A 22031-nucleotide genomic window follows, 5' to 3' on the forward strand; every position below is an offset into this window, starting at 1 on the left:
CAGCCCAGGGCGACAGCACCTCTGAGCTTTGCCTCTTTTCTAACAGGAATCCATCACTCGAAGACCAGGCTTGTGACCGAATTTACCGAGTAGGGCAGCAGAAAGACGTTGTCGTGCACAAGTAAGTCAAGGCCTCCCGGGACCTGGGCCCCTTCCCAAGCTTTACTTTTGTGAAAGTCTTTCTTGGGGGGTGTTTGCATAGGACGTAAAGTATTTGGTGAGCGCCTGACTAACGATGCCCGTGAGGCACGGCCTCCCTGGTACCCACAGTCCGGAAGGGAACACAAGCAATATGGGGGTACCCTTGGGGTTGGTCCCTGCAAGATTGCATATTAGGCTAGGGAGAGCATCCTCCTCCCCACCCTTTATTTATTTAGTTCTTGCTTTTAACTTTTATTTTGACATACTTTCAGACATGTGGAAAAGAACGTAAGAGTTCTTAAAAGAATAATATCCCAAAAAATCTTGTTTGCAAAAATAACGCCAAAAAATTCTTGTGTGCTGTACCAGGTATATGTGTGCGTGTCAGGGCCATCAGTGAATTCCACAATCTGCCATACACAGCGACATGCTGCCTTCCCTGTCGTTAGCTCTCTCTTCACCCTGTATGCACCTCCATCGATAATCCTGTCTACTCCAGGGAGCCCACAGTCTGTGTCCTCATTCCCAGGCTCTCCGACACATCAGACCTAGATACCCAAATCCGTGCTAAATGTCTGAGTCTGAGTGTGCACCTACTCATTCGCTCGTGCTTTCGTCTCATTTATAACTCCCAAAACTAATACCCGTTGAGCACTCACTGTGTAGCAAGTACTGTGACGTGTTCCAGGCACTCAGAGTGTCGCAGACGGAAATGGGATACCGTAGCCTCATGTCTCTTGATGCTTCTGAATTCCTTGTCTTTGTGAATATCCAATTCTGGAGCCACAGACTATGTTCCTCCCTTTTTTCTCTTCACATACCAAGTCCATTAATTTTATTTTCTAAATGTCTGTTATAACCATCCCTTCCTTTCCCTCCGCACTGCCACTACCCTCTTCCAAATCTAAATTTCTTAGCGTGACACGCAAAGCCGCTCACGAAGTGGTCCCTGCCGTCCTCTTGAGCTTTTGCCATTGCGGTACAACATGGCGGAGTCCTTTTGACTTTTGCCCTGGCCAGACTGGACAGCCTGCTCTTTCTCCGACACACCATGTTCTACTCTTTCTGCACACTGGACACATTTCTGTAGCACTTTCCAGCTGCCTTGTGTTTATTTTCAGGTCTCTCTTCTTTGTGTGCTCTTTGAGAGCACAAGATACACATCCCTCCATTCCTACACACCTGGCATGTTGTAAATGCCGAATCAGTGCGTGTCGAACGAGTGAATGACAACAGTGGCATTTCTTCAGGTTGTACAACCTGTGTTAGGTGTGAATTAGTCAAGAAATGAGACACTGCACCCACACCAGCACACATACACTTAGCAGAAATTTGATAAGCTTTAAGGCCTTCTGACTTGATCAAGATTGAGCTTTTTGGGTGGAAGCTGATCTCTACAGTTTTGGATGGAGATATCTTTGGCTTATTTTGGCATTTTTTCAGTTGCCTCAGCTTCAGAAAGAAACGCAAAATAATTTACGTCACATCATTTTATTTTATTTTTTTTATTTTATTTATTTATTTTTTTTTAAATTTTTTTTTTTTAAATGTTTATTTTTGAGACAGAGAGAGACAGAACATGAACGGGGGAGGGTCAGAGAGAGAGGGAGACACAGAATCTGAAGCAGGCTCCAGGCTCTGAGCTGTCAGCACAGAGCCCGACGCGGGGCTCGAACTCACAGACCGTGAGATCGTGACCTGAGCCGAAGTCGGACGCTTAACCGACTGAGCCACCCAGGCGCCCCACGTCACATCATTTTAAATGGGCATATACTTAGTCAAGGTTGTTTGGGTCTTCTAAGCGTGGAGTTTTTAACTAAACCTGAGAAGACTTAAAGGAAGAAATCTTAAAAACTAAAGCCTTGAGTAGAAGTTTGAACGTGTTATTAAGTACGCTGTTTTGGGTGTTTGTTACATATCTATTTTTTTAGGTTTATTTGTGAGGGAACAGTGGAAGAGAAGATCTTACACCTTCAAGAAAAAAAGAAAACTTTGGCCAAACAGGTTCTATCAGGATCTGGAAAATCTGTCAAGAAGCTCACGTTGGCTGACCTCAAAGTCCTTTTTGGCATCTAACTTCCTGTTTACTGGGCTCAGGGTAGTGCTGCTGTTGGTTTGTGTTAGGATCTGGGAGAGCGACCTACACGTGACCCTCCGAGCCCTCCTTGGCCCTAGGCCCTCCCTGGAAGGAGGCGTCATCGAGCCTCAGTTACCATGTTAACTAACTGGTGAGTCAGTCAGGTTAATCAATCGACTTATTTAAGAGTGACAGAGAAACTAATGAACTACTTCAGAAAAAAGAAAATGCCTGAGAGTTCAAGAATTTTGGAAAACAACGCCAGGACAGTTGTAGGAAAGCTTCAGTAAAAGCTCAAAACGCCGTCAGTTGCCTTTCTCTTCTCAGCTCAGGGGGGACCAGTGTCCCAGCTTCGTGCCATCTGTCCCTCTCCCGCCAGTGAGGCTGCTCCTTTTAACATGTCCCTGGGCGGAGCAGAGAGTGGACCCCGCGGCCATGCCTCTGTAGCTGTCTCCACCAAACAGTTCTCCCTCCCAGGCGTGAGACCAAGGAGGTGCCTCGTACGTGAGCAGGTGTCTGTTATGGGCATCATCACAGCATTCAGTATTTGGTATCGTTTCACCTAGTGCTGTTCCACTGTTTCCTGTCACTGTAATATCATGTGCTACTTGTGAAATAAAATGGACTATGTGTCTTTTTTTTTTTTTTTTTTATGTTTATGTATTTTTGAGAGAGAGAGTGAGCAAGTGCAAGCAGGGGAGGGGCAGAGAGAGAAGGAGACACAGAACCCGAAGCAGGCTTCAGGCTCTGAGCTGTCGGCACAGAGCCCGATGTGGGGCTCGAACCCACAGACCACGAGATCATGACCTGAGCCGAAGTCGGATGCTCAACCGACTGAGCCACCCAGGCGTCCCTGCTATGTGTCGTTTTTTACAGTACAGGGCAGACCTCCCTTCATGGCGCCTTGTGGATACTGCATTTCTTGGCAACAGCATTTGCTTGCTTCCTGTCCGGGTCACAGTTCGGTAACAGTGTTTCAGCCTTTCGTTATATTTGCATGGCTGGGATCTCATGATCAAACTTGAACAGATGAGGAGCTGCTTCTGATGGATGAGCAAAGACAGTGGTTTCTTGAGATAGAATCTGCTCCTGGTAAGGATACTGTGCAGACTGTCGAAATGACAATACAGGATTTAGAATAGTCCAGAAACTTACTTGATAAATCGGCAGGGTTTGAGAGGATGGACTCCAAGTCTGAAAGAAGTCCTACGGTGGGTAAGATGCGGTCACACTGCATCATAAGCTACAGACAAATTGTTTGTGAGTTACGACAGATTTCACTGTTGTCTTAAGAGGTTGCCACAGCCAACACCATGATCCATGTCAAGGCAAGACCCTCCACCGACTTGCTGAAAGTTCAGAGGATAGCATTTTTAGCAATAAAAGATTTTTAAATTAACATATAATATATATGTTGTTTAGACATACTGTTGCACATGTAACAGACTACAGTATGGCGTAAATATAATTTTTATATGCACTGGGAAACCAAGAAATTCGTCTGACTCACTTTACTGTGATATTTGCTGTACTGTGGCGGTCTGGAACCGAATCGGCAATATCCGAGGTATGCCTGTGTTTGCATTTTTACAGATTTACAATATTTGGAGCACTTCGTATCACAGTCTCATTTAGTATTAGATCGTGTTAGTATTTCTGCCATCGTATCCTTTAGTATTTGTATGACGGTTGGTTTAACCCGATAAATGTGTGCCTGACACTGTAGCAAAGATAATGCTGTGTGCTCACTCAGCCTCTTCTTCCCGGACACCCAGAGAGACCACATTTCCCAGTCTTCACTGCAGTCACAGGGGCCCGTATTATTGAGTTCTAGACAATGGAATGAGGAGAGAAGGGATGTGGGTCATTTCTTACCTCCCTCTCAAGCTTCAATGAGTCATCAAGCTGTTTCTTCCCTCATCGGCCCACCAGATGCAAGGAACTGATGGACACCTACAGAGTCCTAGAGAAGCCGCTAGGTCAGGGATTCTTTTTTTTAATTTTTTTTTTTTTAACATTTATTTATTTTTGAGACAGAGACAGAGCATGAACGGGGGAGGGGCAGAGAGAGAGGGAGACAGAATCGGAAGCAGGCTCCAGGCTCTGAGCCGTCAGCCCAGAGCCTGACGCGGGGCTCAAACTCACGGACCGCGAGATCGTGACCTGAGCTGAAGTCGGACGCTCAACCGACTGAGCCACCCAGGCACCCCAAGGGATTCTTAACCTACTTCTGGCCCATGGACCCTTTCAGCAGACTATCAAGTGTCACTTCCTCAATGGAACAAAGTCTTCCCCATGTGTGCCCCACCCCTCACCCCTGCTCACCCACACTGGATTGTCACAGGATCAGAAAATAGTATTTTTTTAAGCCACTGAGATTTTGGGGTTGTTCATATAGCAGTGAGTAATCTTGGAGAGACTGTCCATGTTTCCTTCTTCCCATTAGCAATCATTTCCAAAACACATCTGGTAATTTCTGCTAGAAAGGGTTGTGGTTGTCCTAGATAGAGCTATTGCCCTCATTTAAATTAGAGTTAGGAGATGAAGCCCTTTGTTAACCCAGCCACAGTATGGACCAAGGCACCCGAGCCTGAGTAAGCAAGGGTGCTGAGGACAAGGACTAAAAGCCTACAAAGGCAAAAACAGCACGGCCTGGTAGGAAGCGTTCTGGTGTAGAACTTAGTCTTGAGTCAAGTTCCAGGTTCGTCTTAGCTGGGGGCATAAACCTTGTACAAGATCATTAACTTCTCTGCACTTTGGTTGCCCTGTTTGTAAGGTGAGTATTATTTTCAGAACTCAGCAACTAAAGTGAGGTCCCTGATGAGATCAGGAAATGAAGGAAGTAAGATTGCCCTTTCTTGCAGGTTTTGTTAAAAGTTCAACACACCGAGGCAAAGATACAGTCCCCAGTAACAATGGCTCCCAGGCTAGCGAGAATGCATAGAGCCCCGCTCCTCTCTGTGCTGATTGTCTGATATTAGGCCAGTTACAGATTCCTTGGGTGCTTCAGCTCTGTCATCTGTAAGGTGTATGGATTAACATCTCATTATGCGCCCCTGGGAATTTAGTAACTGATACATATGCTGTAACCCATCTGACTAAATGGAAGGCAGTCGTGTCAGTGAGAGGCCTGTTAGAGGAACACTATGCATTCCAAGCACTGTTTAGGACAGAGGCACTGTTAGCTTTGCGATTCACGCATTTGAGAGCGAGCGTGTGCACAGGCATGAGCTGGAGAGGGGCAGAGAGACAGGGAGGGAGAGAGAATCCCAAGCAGGCTGACAGTGTAGATCCTGACGCAGGGCTCGATCTCACGAACCATGAGATCGTGACCTGAGCCAAAATGAAGAGTCAGACGTTTGAGGCGCCCCAAGGGCCAAGCATTTTTGCTTTAGTTTGGAGATGGATGCAGGGATTATAACATACAATCTTCAGGTATTCAGAGCCCGCTGACATGTAATCTGTAAGATCCCGTCTGATACCTTAACCAGTTTCTGTAGTGTTCTTGTGATTCTAAGCTAGCAAAGCCATATAATTATGTCCTGGGTAAGTATTCCTATACTAGTGAGATGCTATTGGCATGAAGTAGACACAGAAAAAGTTGGAATGTTGCTTCAATGGGATGGAATATACCAAACCATGCATTCTTTTTTTTTTTTTTAATATTTTTTTTGAGAGACACAAAGCATAAGTGGGGGAGGGGCAGAGAGACCGACAGAACCCAAAGCAGGCTCCAGGCTCTGAACTGTCAGCACTGAGCCTGACCCAAGGCTCAAACCCATGAAGCATGAGACCGTGGCCTGAGCCAAAGTCGGATGCTTGACAAACTGAGCCCCCCGGGTGCCCCCCAAACCACGCATTCTTACATCCTAGTCCTGGAGTAGAAACTTCTTGTGATTAATGTTAAGTAGCATTCTGGTGTCTCTCAGGTCCACATTGATTTTAGTCACTGTGAGTCAGTTTCTTAAGGCCTGGGCATGACATGATGGGTCTCTACACCCTCTAACAGGCAGCATCCCATACTAGTGATCGAATTGGGGTTCTGCCAGTGTCAACCAGACTTCCATATGTGACACCCTTACTGCCAGATTATCTTCTTACGGCTGCCTGCCTACCTTACCGGACTCGGGCAAGGACAGAACGATGTACTAAATGCTTTGTAAACCGTGGAAGTGTCGTACAAGTGCTAGTGTTACCGCTGTGGGACCAGGTCTGGGAGTGAGAGTAAAACAGGAGCATGGGTGCAGCTGAAAGCCAGATGGTGAGTGTCTGTCACCAAAGGGCAACACTGCTGAGCACCCAACTTACAAGGTATTTCTTACGTGACAGATGTGACTTCATGGGAGCTTTACAGTTTGACTTCTCTTTAGCAGCGTTGATCTTAACAGGGGGCATTGCGCATGCCATGGCTGGACGGAATCCTGAACCCTTTAAAAATCCCACCAACGACTGAAGATCCCACCAAGAGCTCCTGTTGCCATGCAGTCGTTATGACCAGCAATAGGTAGGATGATATCTTTGTGGAATATGACCCTTTTCCCTAGCAGTTTCGTGTGTGTGACTTAGAATTGCTATACACGAACACTGACTTGTTTACTCTCTGATTCTCTCTCTTGCCCAATGAAGTGGCCTGCACCAAGGCTCAAAGGCGAAGCCAGATTCTTCCCTACTAATAGGACAATCATGGAGTCACCGGTGTTGCATATGACCTCTGCGGTTGTCTGGAATCTTGATGTTGACCATGATGCCTTGAGAGAATTGGGTTTGCAAAGTGGGGTATTGCACTGCTATTTGCCATCTAGCATCTAGCGCTGAGAAAAGGCAGGAGGAATGTAAAAAGCATAGCTGCAGGCACAAAGAATGATAATGAGAACTTGGAATTCCTAAGCATGTAACCTAGAAGAAAATGTTTGCAGAAATAAACATGAAATTAGGATCCCTGATAGCACAAAGTGCCACAAGAGTCCGTCGGTCAGGATGGAGAAGGAAATGGCCCCTAGGGCCTGGCCCCTAGGGGACAAACAGGGGAGACAGACCTGCAGTCACATGACCTCTTTACTAGCTTGAGTCCTTTTTTACCCAGAATCCTTAGCTAATCTGAGTGTAGGTAGAGATTAGGTATAAAAGGTAGGATGGGGAGACTATTTCCACTGCTAAGTCCTTCATACATTCAAAAATATACGTGAAATGTGCCAGGCACTGCCGGGCATTGAAAGTAAAAGGGCAAGCAAAAGCCAACACAGTCCCTGTCCTCCCTGAGGCTTACAGTCTCACAGGGGAGGCGGGCATTAATCACATCACATACGGCTGTGAAGGGACAGTGGTGTGCAGTGGAGAGCGGTGGTAGCTGGGAGGGCTTAGAGCAAGGAGCTAGGACAGGAACCGGTCAGGGAAGCCTAGGGAAGTGATGACGGAATTGAAATCCATACGTGGGTGCTAACAAGGCCGAGTGAAATGCCTCTTTCTGTATTCTGCGTCAATTGGCATTCGCTTTACCCAACCACCTCTTGAGACAAACTTGGCAGGGATACATCCTCTGCAGGAAAGCTGAGTGACGGTTGCTTTTTAGAGATTGGAGTGGGTGGGCTGACAGGTATACGTGTGTGTTTATGATCTAAGGCAGCCAACGTGTTTATCCTGTTACGGCGTCCCACGGGACAGAGGCCCTCGTTTTACTTACCAGTAAACCACAGATCAAATTTACATCATAACGCTGGGCCTGGTTGATGCTCCAGCGCTCACAACTCCAGAGTGATTTCTGAAGCACTTTGTTACACTGGGGACAATTCCTAAATCCTCAGACTTCTTTTTTTCCTCACCTTGGGGGTCTTGGGCTCTGCAGATTACTCTTAACTTTGCTGGCAGGGCAACTGAATTGAGTTTAGACTCCATTGTATCGCAGGCCAATGAACAGGCCACCCCCCCCACCCCCCCCACCCCCCACCCCCCCACCTCCCACACAAACTGCCATGCTATTTGTTTCAGAATTGTTACTATTAATATTGCTTAAAGGCGAGGGCACTTGCCAGAACCTGGATGTCTCCTAGAAAATTTCTGTTGCAATATAATTTCATCTATAGTAGAGTTATACAATTACCAAACCCTTTTCCCAACTGAAATAAATGGTAAGCTTTTTATCCTGCGTTCTGAAATCTGATTCATTAAAAGACACACAGGGAAAAATGATGTAATACAACAGGCTTCTTCATGGCAAAGCTATTCCCTGGATGTCTGAGGTAATTGGAAAATTCAAGGCTGGTTCCTAAGGTGCATATAATTTATAGAGCAGGTTTGAGAGAAGGCTGCGATTTTTTTTCCAAGTGGGATTTGGTTACATGACAAATATTGGAGTTTGGGGGAAGGGCAGTGTGGCTTGTAGAAACAGATACCAAGGAGATCCAAACTAAAACGTGTACCAAGTGATACCTTTATTTATTCAACAAAATGATTAAGCCTCTCCTGTGTGCCAGGAACTGTCCTACGTGGGGCCAATATAATCGATAATGTCAAGTCCCTGTCTTCACAGAGCCGAGTGTCATATGAGAGAACAGACGTTAAACAAGTATGTGTGTGAGGTGGTGAGGAAGCCGAATAAGGGTGATACAGAGTCCTGGGGTGGGGAGATGCTATCTTATCCAAGGTAGCTAGAGACCGCTCCGATGCGATGTTTGACACAGTAGCAGAAACCTGAGAAGAAAGAGAGTGAATCATTAAGCATCTGTGAGAAGAGCACTCCAGATGGAGGGGCAGTGATTGTAAAGGCTGCTAGACAGACTACTTGGAGAGTTTGAGGAGCCCGGGGCAGGTGGGTCTGGCTGGAATAGAGTGACGGAAGGATGGGGGTAGGAAATGAGACAAGAGCAGGGAGCTGGGGTGCAGGCTCTTAGAGGCCGCTGTAAACGCTGGCTTTGTTCTGAGTAAGATGGGAGGCCATTGGCGGGTGTTGAGCAGAAGAGTGACATAATCCGAGGTATTTCAGAACGACCCCTCTGACTCCTGAGGGGAGAACAGGCCCCAGGAGGGGGTGGGGGTTGAAAGCAGGGAGATGAGTAGGGGAGGAAGGCAGGGGAGGAATCTTGGTGTCTTACACCAGGACAGTAGCAGTGCTCCGGGGGTGTATTTTGAAGGGACAGCCAAAAGGACTCGCCCATGGATTGGATATGGTGCTCGAGAGGGGAGTCAAGCATGTTTGCAGGGCCATGGGCTCTACCGCCTGTAAGAATGGATTGGGGCTTTCCTTTTAAAGAGGCGGAACAGACTGCAGGAGAAGCAGGTTGGCAGTGTAGGCAGGTGGGAAGTGAGAACTGGAAACTAGGGGTTCTGCTGTGGACATCTGGAATTTGAGGTGCCTGTGATACATCCAAGTAGAGGGGTGAGCCACTAGATATAATCCTTTGGAATTTGGAGGAGATAAACGTAGGAGTTACCAGTGTCTAAATGGTATTTAGCAGGTCAGCAGGGGATGAGATAGCCAAGGGAGGGGGAAGAAATGGAAATGCAAGAACGGATCCTTTGGGCTGTCCAATGTGTAGGGCCTGGGGAGACGAGGAGGAACTAGCCAAGATGAAAAGTCAGGGAAAGTCAGTGAGATGGATGATTAAGGAGAATGATGCCACGGGAACCAAGGGAAGAGAACGTTTCAAGGAGGGGAAAGTGATCAGCTGTGTTAAATGCTGTTGATGGAAACATTGGGAACTGATCATTGGATTCCATAATGTGGACATTACTGGGGACCTTGATAAGTGTTTTCAGTGGAGTGGAGAGGAAGAAGGGCTGACTGGGTTAGATCTAAGAGAGGGTGCAAGGACAAGCAGGGATAGCAAACAACAATTATTTTCGAGGTTTTTAAAAAGGGAAGCAGAAAAATGGAGCAGTTGTCAGGGTAATGAAAGATTTGATGGACTGAATTTTGTCGTCGTCCCCCCCCGCCATTCATAGGTTGAAGCCCTAATCCCCAGTGTGACAGTATTTGGGGACAGGGCCTTTAAGGAAATAACTGAGGTCAAATGGGGTGAGAAGTACAGGCCCTAATTCAGTAGGACCGGTGTCCTTATAAGAAGAGAAGGAGCCATGAGGGATGTACATATCTGCATGGAGGCAAGGCAGCAGTCATCTGCAAGCCAGGGAGAAGGGCCTCCATCTTGGACTTCCGGCCTCCATCTTGGACTTCCAGCCTCCAGAAATGGGAGAAAGAAATTTCTGTTGTTTGAGCCCCACAGTCTGCGGGTTTTGGTCATGGCAGCCCCAACAGACTAATACAAAAATCAAGGGAAACCTGTTGTTTGGAGAGTGGGGCGGGAGAATACTGTAGCATGTTTATTTTCTGAAATGAGCAGTGAGCAGAGAGGGGAGTTCTGGGAGCAAAGTTCCTGGGTTGGAGAGATGGAATGGGGTCTAGTGCAGACCCCACGTGTATAGAGGTTTGCTTTTGATACGAATGCCAGCAGATGCGTAGATGTGGTGGGAAGGTAGGGCATTCTTTTCTGAATCCTTTGGTTTTCTTGGTGAAATAGGAGGCCGGGTCATAAGTGGGGAGGGGAAGTTGGGTGGAAAGGGGAGTTTGAGAAGAAAGTAAGAAATAATTTCGTCTTTTCAGGGTGGGGGAGCGAACAGACTAGAGAGATGTCGTCAGGCAACTGGGCGATGCTAAGGGCCCACTGAAATTAGTGGTCATGGATTTAAAGTGAGGCTAGTCCTCGTGTTCTTGTGTTTTTCTCCAGGATCATTTCTGCAGGGTTGGGTGGAGAGTCGGATCCAAGCGGGGGCTTTGTCACGAATGACAGGGAGACCCACAGGCAGGAGAGGTTGTAATGATGGTCTGGAGAATCTAAGCGGAGAGAGGATGAAGGAAGGCACGTGGTGGGGGCAGGAGGGGAACGGTGGGAAGCACGTGGAGGCACTGCGTTGTGGGTTCCCGAGCAGAGTCAGATTATTACAGTGGGTGAGCCAGAGAGATGGGAGCTTGTGGTCGTAGGAGGCTTGAAATTCAAACTCTGCAGACGGTGCAGTTGGAATCCAGCCAGGTCCGGGGGGTGACCGACTGTATGGCTGAGGTAGGGGGAACAAGAACAGAGAACGGGTCTTGGAATTAAGAAGGCTGTGTGGACACTGAATTACTCTGACCCTGAGGAGTGGTTCTGCAGCGGCAGCAAGCTCGGTGCTAAAATCTTCAAGGAACGAGGAGGGATGTGGGGCTGTGTAGATGCTGAACCACGGAGGGGCAGTCAGTTATAGAAAGGCATCAGCTTCAAGGCGGGCCACTTTTTTAAAAAAGAGCGGTAATGGCCAGGAACAGGGCTTCTCAACAGCGGCCCATTAGCAGTTTGGACTGGATATTTCCTTGTTGCAGAAAGCTGTCCTAAATTGAGCAGTTCCTGACTTCTACCCAATAGATGCTAGGAGCGAGCACCAGCCTCCGTTGTAGCAAGGACAAATGTCCCCAAGGTCACGCCTGGCTGAGAAGCACTGATCGGAAAGCAGCAATGATGAGCTAACAGGACACCTACCTGAGCTCTGGTTGGAGCAGTTGGAAGGAGTGAGGAAAAGCAACTCGCTAACACTTCATGAGGGTCACGGGGCCATCGCTGTCTTCTGGGAAGATGAGATGTGGGTTAGAGAGCGTGGAGGGGAATCTTCCCAGAAAAGGATGAGAATATAGTGAACACCTTAGGATTTACGGCTCCGACGTAGCTCCTATCTGTGAGCCCTAAGGAGGAAATGAACGTGTTCCATGACGACCTGACAGTCGTGTGTTTCATCTGCTAACTTCACTTCCTTTGCCTGACCCAATTCACTGCTCAAATGAGTCACCTACTTCTTGATGGATCTTGCGGTGCCGATTTCAGTAATTATCCTTAATACGTGCTGAGTTTTTGCCACATAAGAAATCAAGAGTCCAGAAGGAAACACCAAATATATACAGTGAAGCCCTGGGCAGGGAGGAGGCACTGGCACTGTGTGCTTCCTCTTCCAAGAATTCTCTGACAGCTAAGCAGGTGCACTGTAGGACTCAAAGCTTCTAGTTAACTCCCTGGCTTTTCGGACAAAAGTGAAGACTCCTCTCTAAATGAGGGATATGAGGAGGATGAACGTATCAAGATTGCCTGGCGTGAGTAGAACTGCAATAAATTTATGAGGTGGTATTTCAACACTGTTCCTTTATTTTCCTACTACTTGTATGGCCTTGACCAAAGAGTAATCCAGGCTTACGAGTACGAGATGAGCGTGGTGTACGGGTCAAGCCGGGACCTCCACCTGAACAGCAAGACCACATTATAATCCATGTAGAGTGCGCTAGCAAAAAGTGGATATGATGAAAGGCTTTCATTCCTTGATGAAAATAGCAAAAATGTGGCTCAGGGAGAAGTAAAAGAGTTACGCATTTGAAAGTAAGGAACTAGGGGCGCCTGGGTGGCTCAGTTGGTTAAGCGTCCGACTTCAGCTCAGGTCATGGTATCGTGGTTCGTGGGTTCGAGCCCTGCCTCGGGATCTGTGTGGACAGTGGAGAGCCTGGAGCCTGCTTCAGATTCTGTGTCTCCCTCTCTCTCTCTCTCTCTGCCCCTCTCCCACTCACACCTTGTCTCTCTCTCTCAAAAATAAACAAACATTAAAAACAAAAACAGAAAAAGTAAGGACCTAAACATCCCCATGATATAAGTTCCAACTGCACAGATCCCTTGGTTCCCATACAAAAGAGCGAACACTGCCAATCACCACGAAGAGAAATGTGCTGGTCCCTTGTGCTCAGCCATCCACACATATGATCAGTGAGGAATTGACAAAAAAGGACTTGGAACTCGAGAGTATAAGACAAGGCACTTTGTTTTTAATTCTACCAGATTCTTCAGAATTAATGTCTGGGGTCCTCTGGTCATCTGAAGTTGCGCTGGGCACCACTCGGACAAGCTGACCGCATAGCCAGGAAAGCATCAGAGGGCTACGGTCCTGAGTAGACTCCTTGGTGCACTCTCCCCACCTGTCCATGTGCATTCCGACTTCTCAGCGAACTTCCCGCAGCATGACCAGTGCGGGCGGCCTGGGTGACCTTTGTGTCCGTGGCCACAGCCCAGGTACCCACCTGCATGGTGGTTCAGAGAGGAGACAGAAGACAGCCATTAGAGTGAAGTCCAGAAGTTCACCAGGGAAACTAAAGCTTCTGGCAACGTTTAGACTCATGGATGTGAAAACGTTTAGTAAGAACCCGGTGAGGAGAACAAACTGTCGCCTCCATAGCAGGAGGACTCCCGAGGGCTGAAGACTGTCAGTTAAGACTGTCAGTTAGCCAAAGTGCTAAGAAGAGTGTTGTTTTAACGTTCTGCTAACTCAAGGAGATGAGCTGGTTTGGATTTTCACTGAAAAAGAATTGAAATAAGAGAGAAGGGAAGAGTGGCAGAAGTAAAAAAGAATGTAGTTCCTGTAGTGTTTATGCAAAACGGTGCCCGAGCCGATCTTAAGGCCCGCCATCAGAGCACAAACACAGTAGAATACTTTAAAAGAAATAATTAGATCTCTTGCCTGAGCTGATGCCCCTACCCCCAAGGAAAGAGCCAGACCTTCTCCCCATCCCTGCCTTGCTTGGAATTTCTTTAAGGTTTTAAAAGGAACAGAGTGGACTTATAGTTTTTAAGTGCCAGGCTGCGGGAAAGGATACAGATGGAAATCGAATGTCCTGGGGAGGAGCACAGGGCTCGTAAGATTGGCGAACTGTATCGAAACTAAAAGAACTCCGAACTTTTCAGCTTACGATTTCACTTTTCAGAATAAAGAAGCGTTAAGTGAAACTTCTAGAACTGTGGTATATTTACAGGCACAGATTATACTCCCAGCAAGAAAGCCTATGTCTGAACATCCTAAACCTAGTGGCTGTGCGGTAGGTGACCCCCACTGCTGGGAGACAGGTCCACAGGGGCAGGACTTGGAGAGCGAGCCTCCTTACCTGGCATGGTGCCTCCACAGGCACAGCGAGCCGTTTTCTGGCCTCCGCTGGAGCAGAACGTGCAGCAGTGAAACACGCCTGTGTGTGAGCGATGCCTTTTCCTCACGGTCACAGTGAATGGTGAGCCCTTCAGTGTTTAGACCAAGAGCAGAGAACAGCACCTTATGAGTCAACAGGGGTGTGCTGAGCGTCACACGTGCTAAATGCGGTGTAAGTCCCAGGGCCTGGCCATGGAGGACAGGGACCACGGCAGGGAAACAGACTAGGGACGGTAACTAGCTGGGTGCTCGGCTGGACGGCGCCAGGTACAAATGCAGTGAGAGTCGAGGAATGTGTGTGGCCCTTCTGGCACGTGGCCCACCTGATACACGAGTAAACCCAATCTGTGCTCCTGCGTCACGGGTGTCACGGTCTTCTCCGTCCCGGAAGGGTGTTGGTGCGCTGCAACCTCGAGGCTGGGCCATCACTCCCTTCCTTCCACCCGTCCCCCCTGGACATATCCATTTACCCATCCACTTAGTCTAGGTCTATGAGGATACAGGCAAAGGAGAGAGGTGAATAATTCTCAAATTAGAAACTCTCCTACCTGCCCCTTTCCTTCAAGGACAACTTCCACTCTCTAGTTTCTATCCTACGTTAGACCACAAATATTTAATAAGTGTTGCTTACGTGCCTGTCCCTGAGTGGGAACCGTGCTGTCTGCAAAAGCACCAAGCAGAGGAGTGTGGCACCTTAGAAGCCTTTCAAATGTTCCATCTCTCTTCCCTTAAAGAGTATATGATCTATTTTAATCTTTATTTGTTTTTGAAAGAGAGAGTGGGGAGGGGGAGAGGGGCAGAAAGAGAGGGAGACACAGAATCCGAAGCAGGCTCCAGGCTCCAAGCTGTCAGCACCAAGCCCAACACAGGGCTCGAACTCACAGACTGTGAGATCATGACCTGAGACGAAGTCAGTTGCTTAACCGACAGAGCCACCCAGGCGCCCCTAGTTTATGATCTGGTTTTTTTTAAACATTTATTTATTTTTGAGACAGAGAGAGAGAGCATGAACAGGGGAGGGTCTGAGAGAGAGGGAGACACAGAATCTGAAACAGGCTCCAGGCTCTGAGCTGTCAGCACAGAGCCCGACGTGGGGCTCAAACTCACGGACCACGAGATCATGACCTGAGCTGAAGTTGGCCGCTTAACCAACTGAGCCACCCAGGTGCCCCTATGATCTGTTTTAAAAACAAACCAGAGGTCAAAGAAATGGGTTCAAATTCTGATCCTGCTATACAGGGAATGTGTATTTCAGCAAGTTTGTTTCTCAGTCCGAGTGGACAATGATCGCTATGCCTGAACAGTTTGGAAAAAAGGTGTGAGAATGTCTGCAAAGGGACCTGGCCCACCCCAGCGTGCCGTAATCAGACAGGCAGGAAGTGGCTGCTGAATAGGAGTCTTCCTGGTGCACACGCCACAGGCCCAACATATCACGACACTATGGTATTTTACTGTCCCTGTCAGTATTGCTTTCTGGTCGGGGAACACCTGTGACTACTTGAGATTCTGTTGGACGTGCTGAGTATTGCCCAATTTTTAAAAATTTGTAATCTCTAAACCAGAAGGTGTTACCCTTGCTGCGGAGGTCGTGTGGTAACCCTGGTAATGGCTAAGCACGTATGTAAAGAGTGACGCGGGCAGATGGCCAGGCAGAGAGAAGACTGGTCAGTTGAGGAGAGAGGGCCTAACTCTCCCAAACTGTGTTACAGTAAGTTCCAGTACACAGTCTGAAGAAAGCTGGAAAATCCCGAGCTAGATTATATTGCTTGAATGTGTATACTTGTTCCCAGGCAGATTGCCCACTGTGACTGAGGTATCTTTCCCAAATCAAGAAGTCTCCAACTGGGAGAATGATGAAAGGCAAGCCTAACTGCCAGGAGGTACTATAGGGATAGAGTTCTTCTGGTCACCAGCATCCTTTAGTAAGGCTAAAAGTAGCAAAGTCTGGGTCATTTCTAATGTGAACAGAGTAAAAAAGAGAATTCTATTCGGCCCCTCCATACAGCTGATCCTATGAGACATGTCCCCGCATCCTGAGATGGTAGAAGCCAGAGGAGCCAAGGGGAAAGGAGCCCAGGGAGGCACACACGTGGGTCCCACTCACTTACCTGCACATGCTGCTCTTTGACGCAGACCAACACGGTATAGACGCCAGGCTCCTTGGGAGTATAGGAGACATAGTACGTCCCGTCCTTGTTATCTTGTACCAGCGTTCTGACCGGACTGAATGCACATGGGGTTCAATAACCACTCACTCTCACAAGCCCACCGCAACTGCCTGCTACTTTAGGGTGTAAACTCTACACCATTCAACCCGATATTAATTTGAAATATCCCCCAGCAGGACACTTCTTCCACTGGTCTCAGAAATTAATTTTACAGCAGAAGGGAAGCGGCATAAATGCTGATCCAACCTGATGTACAGATGAGTTCCTTGAAAGCGTTACTGTGTTCTTTGAGGGGTTCCTGTTGTACCCTCCCGCTCTCTCCTCTCTCCTGATTCCAGAGACATAAAAATACACTCCCAGCACAATGTAGTAGCAAAGTGGGGCTGAATTTCGAGAAGGGGGCCATTCAGTCCAACACAGAATATTTTTCAGACAATCTGAGGGGCAGAGCATTGAGTACTGGCATAAAACCCACACAAGAAAACACATCTGCTCCAACAGGTCATATCACATTTTTTACAGCGTCAGGGGAGTGGGATCTAACCGTGCAGTTTTATCACTACTGGGAAGGGCCTCAAAGTTTCCAGTTTCATCACCCCCTATGACCCCTGACACCTGACTGTGTAATACAAACCTGTCTTTCTTATCTTTGGGGACTACAGCGACGTGCACGCTGTCTCCTCCCCTGCCCATGCTCTCTCCTGCTGCATCCTTACAAAGCAGGGTGAAAGAGGCTGTCTGTTTCTCCCGGGCTCTGTGGAGATCTGCAGAAGATAAACACTCAGTCCTCATCTCAAAGGCCAACCATTGGTGACTGCATCCCCAGATCAGACACCATCTTGCTTTTTCTCTTTAGAACAAACAGTTGTGCTTCCTGTTTACTGTGATGGCCCTGCTTCCTTTTTCTTCTCTTCTGGCTCTTTCCCCTAGAGCATACCTCTTGGCACTCCCTCCTGGCGAGCCTGGTTGTCTCTCAGCCAGTAGTTGCTCTTGGATCACACAGGATCCTGAACCTGAACCTCAGCCCTAAGGGAGCTAATCCTAAGGACAGACCTACGTATTCAGAGAAGAGAAGCTCTAGACCCTGTGAGAGAAGGTAGTAGCCCCCAAACCGCTCTCCCCGAGCTGTGGATCATGCTGGAACAGGCAGGGGGGTCGGTTAATCAGCTTCGAATCTTCGGCACTCCCGCCAGCATGCTGCGGGGAATATTCAGTAGCTACAGCCTCTGGTCCAGCAGGTGCAACACGTCTTCTTAACCTGCGGTTCATGAGCTACCATGTGGTCTTTGGAGAGGCTTATGAAGGGTCTAAGAATCTCCTGAAATGGTGTGCCCAAAGTAATAGCTGTTCCTTGGGGAGAGATCATTCTCAAAGGGATCTGTGACCTCCAAACAGTTAAGAATTCCCGCGCCAGAGTCAGCCTGCCCCTACGGTACCGTCTTGCTGTCAGGACCGATCTCTAAACTGTATGTTTGAATGACATGCCTCCGTTAGGGACAGAATGGTCAAAAGAAATTGTTTCTCCCCCTACTGAATGGAATGCCTATCATTAATGCTGAGATGTGACTTACATGAACCACAAAGGGCATAGAAGAAAGTACATTATAACCCTGTCGTCCTCACTCCTCTGAAACTCTCTTCAGAACCAGATCCAAGTACTCTGGGGCCTGCCAGTCTCCTCTCCGAGCAGGCAGGATTTCGCCCTGGCCTATCCTGTCGTCTTCTACGGGCACGGGCTCCTCTGTCATCTGATAGAAAATAGCACGCTCCTTGAGGTGCTTGCTAGTTACTACTTTGCTCAACTGGAAAAGGGTCAAGCCTCACCCCTGTATGGGCTACGCACCGTACCCTGACCAGAACAAAACAGAAAGAAATGGCAAGGGAGGGGTCGCTGTCCTTCGGACCGGTATGGCTGTCTCCCTTGGTAAACCAGTCGGGAGGAAGCTCTTCCTAGCTGGATGAAGGCCCCGGCTGAAAAAGCCGTACCTCTTTCGACACCATGTCCCCATCCATTGCCCTCTCAAATGCCTTCCTACCTTCTCCTTGAAGGACACATTTAGCTGGATCGACCTCTTTCGTATTGATGGTCCCATAAACTTCATAGCCACGGCACCGGCCTGCTCTCTGCTGAGGAGAGAAGCGTATCTTATCGTTTACTCCAGGATGGGCACTATATTCGACTTTGTTCAGCTTCGTGAGCCGTTCCACTACCACCCCCTTGGTGATGAGGATCTCCAAGTCCGAGCCACTGGTCAGCAGGTGCTCAGTGAACTCCACGCCCGTCCGCATGTCCGCCAGCAGCTGCTCGAGCTGTGCCTTCTGCAGCTGCAGGGAGTTTTCCTTCTGGACCCGGATGTCTTCCAGCTGCTTCAGCAGCCTGTCCCGGTGCTCCTCAATGGCCTTGACGTAACCCTCGGAGAACGTTCGCACGTCAGCTGCCACAGCCTCCACTCGCTTCTGGAGGGCACTGTTCATCTCTGTGATCTGTGCCAGGGCTTCCTCCAGGGCCTCCACGTGGGGCTGGGTGCCTCTGAGAAGCTCCCGCACGGAGTCCCCGTGCTTGTGGATAACGTTGCTGGCGAAGTCGTAGGGGTGCTCCCGGTGCTCGCCCACCACGCAGTCCCGGCACACGGGCCGGTCACAGAGCTCACAGAACAGTCTCAGCTCCTCTGCAGGGTGCACGGGACACAGAATGGGCTTCCCGATCCTGCTGTAGCCTTTCAAGTCTTTTAGGTCCACCACCGTGTGGTAAGTTGTTTTCTTCTGCCGCCTAGGGGCAAACAGAGCCAGGATCGGGACATTAGGGGACAATTCAGTTGGGAAACAGTCGGGCAGTTTCAAAAGCATAGGCGCTGAAGTCAAAGAAACCTGAGTTCGGTCCCTTGCTCTAACCTCTTACTAACCACAGGGTCCTCTCTGATTCCAGTTCCTCATCTGTCCCAGGGGGGATAGTACCTACTTGAAAGGGCTACTATATTGAATAAAGCGATAGTGGACTAGGGCTCTCTGGCCTGGAACGGGACTCTGCCAAAGGTTGCGACACTAAGGCTATGTCCTGGAACTTTCTCCGAAGAGTGAATTTGGCAAGTTTCAACAACAGCCATGGCCTGCTCCTTCAGCAAGCTAGAGGTGAGAGCATGGTGGTAACCCAGCACCAGGAGACAGAAACTATGCAAGGGGACACAGCAGCACACCCTAGGCAATTAAAAAGTGTCTGGCTGGCCGTGACATTAAGTCTCCCTAAGATTTCGGTAAAGCATTTCCATGACCAGCGCCTCCATCACCCCAAAGCAGCAAGCTAGAATTTTCCTCGAGTCATCGAAATTATTAGAAAGAGTGAAATCAACGGTCAGCAGGATCACAGTTCTCTTAATTCCCCTTTTCTGTAGCCTTCTGGAGTTTCAAGGAAATCTCTAGAAAACCTGATGACTGTTGAGCGATCCCCCCAGTTAGCATTATATCAACTTGGAGCTTACACGCCTATTCTGGCACCAGAAACGTGGCTGTAGAGAAAACAAGATCAGCTGTTTGATTGGCAGCAAGGCAGTCATAATTACCAGTTAAAAATAGACTGAAGACTACTAACTTGTTCTGTGGGTGAGACCAGAAAACAAATGGAAGGCAGAATTTAGAAACTATTTTAAGCTAATCCTAAAATCATGGCTATTTTCTATTCTGATGCCCTGGAATGGGGGAGAAGGTGGACAAGGGACAAAGAGTGATCCATGTGGCAAACTTCACCAAATGCCACGAAAGACCTAAATCTGCACCCCAACAAGCACCTACCGGCCCACCTCACCAAGCTCCAGAGTGACTCTAGGTAGTACAAGGCAAAGGCTGAGGTGGGGCGCCGCCAAATAGCACCTTATGCTGTTTGGAGGGCAGCGTGGATTAGCAGAAAGAGCACAGAATGCAGCCAGAAGCCCTAGATGTAAAATTCGGTTCTGTTACGCACTCCTTCCCAGCTGGCGGACCTTGGCAAATCACGGTGTTGAACTTCAGTTTCCTCAAATAATAAATGGGAGTGAAAACAGTGCCTGCTTTTCTGTAAGAGCGGCAAGGCATCAAATGAGATCAAGGCCAGGGGCTATGCTCTTATATTCTTCTGTTTAGCCAGCACCCACTACCATTATCCTTTATACAAAAAGCGATTAATGACCCAAGGAAACTGTGAACGTGCTTCGCAAACCGCAAAAGGACTATGCAAACCTTTGATTCCACTATTACTACAGGTATCATGTAAGGGTGCAGGAGTTAACTACCATTCTAGAGTATTTATCACAGCATATATTGCTGTTTGACCTTACATGGCACTTGAGAGCGCTTTCCTTCCCATCTCTTCACAAGGGATTTCTGGCTTGACACCACTTTTTTTTTTTTTTTTTTATTCTGCTCTTAAGCTACACCAGGTGGGGTATCCCATCTTTACCTATGAGCCTGGCAGCAGAAGTGGCAGAGGTTGGCTCTGCAGGTCTGACATCTCTTCTCCACTTCCCTGTCGCTGCACAGGTCACACACCAGGCCCTGGCCTTCCCCACGAAGACTCTCCAGCATCACGTCATTCATGGCCAGGTGGTCTATGGTTAAAGCCTTCACTCCACCCATGGGCAGGTCCACCTGAGTGTCACATACCGGACAGAGGATGCCGATCTGGGGCTGCAGACTGGGTGGCTTGAGTTCCTGGAATATTGACCCCTCAGAGCTTGTGTCAGAGTCGCCCCCTCGGATGTCCACTACCGAGTAGGGTTCCAGCTGCTCCAGACACGTGGTGCAAACTGTGTGCAAACAAGGCAAGAGCCTGGGGGCTTTGAAAAGCCCCATGCACAAAGGGCAGTGAGTCTTGCCTGAGTTCCCAAGTGCAGTCCCACTGGGGAGTTTGCCCACGAAGCCCAGCAGCGGCTTCCTGTTTTCTGACATATTCCCCACGTTTGTGCCCAGTATCAGGAAAGGCTCTGGGTAGTTCTATAATAAAGTAGTAGGTGATTAAGCCCACCCAAAGAGAAAGTTTCCAGAATTTGAGCAGAGACCATGGGGACTCTCTCTTCGGCAAAGCAAAGGGCAAAATGATAGAAGAGTCAAAAGAACCACCCACGGATCTATTTAGGAGGGCCCCCTCCTTTCCATGGCATCCCATACCAGACGCACCCACGCCCTCCTCTGCCCCCCAAGTCCTCCGCCCCGGAAGCACTTCCAGGTCTAAATCCTGAGCTGGTCCTGATGCCAACTCCTGGACCCCTGCACCTCTCCCTTCCTCCACTACCCGCCCCCCTCCCGCGTCCCGGCCCCAAGGGTCCTGCGCCCGACACGCGACAAGCGCCTCCCCCGCCCCCGCGTGATGAGGTGGGGAGGGGGGCTCCCGCTCCTTCCCTCGACCCGGCCCTTCGCGGACCGCACACGGCGGGCAAAGAAGCTGCGAGTCCGGCCGGCTTCTCGGCGGCCGCCGCCTCCCCGACACCTCGGCTCAAGGTGCCCGATGGCTCTGGCCCCACCTCGCACCAATCCCAGCCCGGTCTACTCAGGCGAGTCCAATCACCGTCCGAGAGGGGCGGCCTTCGCCGCTGGGGGTCCCGCCTCCCCCCAGAGTGACACCACCACCATCCAATAAGGTTTGGAAATTCCACATCTTCGCCGGGCCACTCCGACGGGGAGGGGAGGGATCTAGCTAAGTGCCG

At 48.9% G+C, this 22031-nt stretch overlaps 2 protein-coding genes and 1 long non-coding RNA gene across 9 annotated transcripts in view; 2 read left to right on the forward strand and 1 right to left on the reverse strand.

The window, feature by feature from the left end:
• Positions 1-2852, forward strand: part of TTF2 (transcription termination factor 2) — a 41790-nt gene extending 38938 nt beyond the window's left edge. For 2 of the 3 annotated variants that reach the window (XM_006935022.5, XM_045033339.1), the window contains 2 exons: positions 47-121; positions 2073-2852. In XM_006935022.5, the coding sequence (XP_006935084.3) occupies positions 47-121; positions 2073-2217 (220 nt within the window). In that variant the 3' untranslated portion in view covers positions 2218-2852. The remainder of the gene's footprint in view (positions 1-46; positions 122-2072) is intronic. The other variant, XM_045033338.1, reaches the window with a different exon arrangement.
• Positions 2853-4308: 1456 nt separating this feature from the next.
• Positions 4309-7154, forward strand: LOC109502566. The gene is made up of 2 exons (XR_002161245.3): positions 4309-6722; positions 6845-7154. It is a non-coding gene; the product is annotated as an uncharacterized LOC109502566 (long non-coding RNA).
• A 1468-nt stretch (positions 7155-8622) lies between these two features.
• Positions 8623-22010, reverse strand: TRIM45 (tripartite motif containing 45). Of its 5 annotated transcripts, XR_006582933.1 has the most exons (9): positions 20789-22010; positions 18396-19129; positions 16994-17123; positions 16300-16414; positions 14154-14280; positions 13054-13295; positions 11725-11924; positions 11155-11266; positions 8623-8905 (listed from the first exon to the last, which is right to left on the reverse strand). XR_006582933.1 is itself a non-coding variant. In XM_003990508.6 (6 exons), exons 1-6 carry the CDS (start codon positions 21274-21276, stop codon positions 13147-13149), a joined length of 1743 nt encoding a protein of 580 aa, XP_003990557.1. In that variant the 5' UTR covers positions 21277-22010; the 3' UTR covers positions 13022-13146. The 5 variants fall into 5 exon arrangements, 2 of the variants coding, with proteins under 2 accessions (XP_003990557.1, XP_044889277.1); XR_002161238.3 differs by lacking the exon at positions 11155-11266; XR_002161241.3 differs by lacking the exons at positions 11155-11266; positions 13054-13295; positions 14154-14280.
• Between the last annotated feature and the right edge of the window lie 21 nt (positions 22011-22031).

The sequence above is a fragment of the Felis catus genome, chromosome C1, assembly GCF_018350175.1.
Source record: "Felis catus isolate Fca126 chromosome C1, F.catus_Fca126_mat1.0, whole genome shotgun sequence".
Classification (NCBI taxonomy): Eukaryota; Metazoa; Chordata; class Mammalia; order Carnivora; family Felidae; genus Felis; species Felis catus.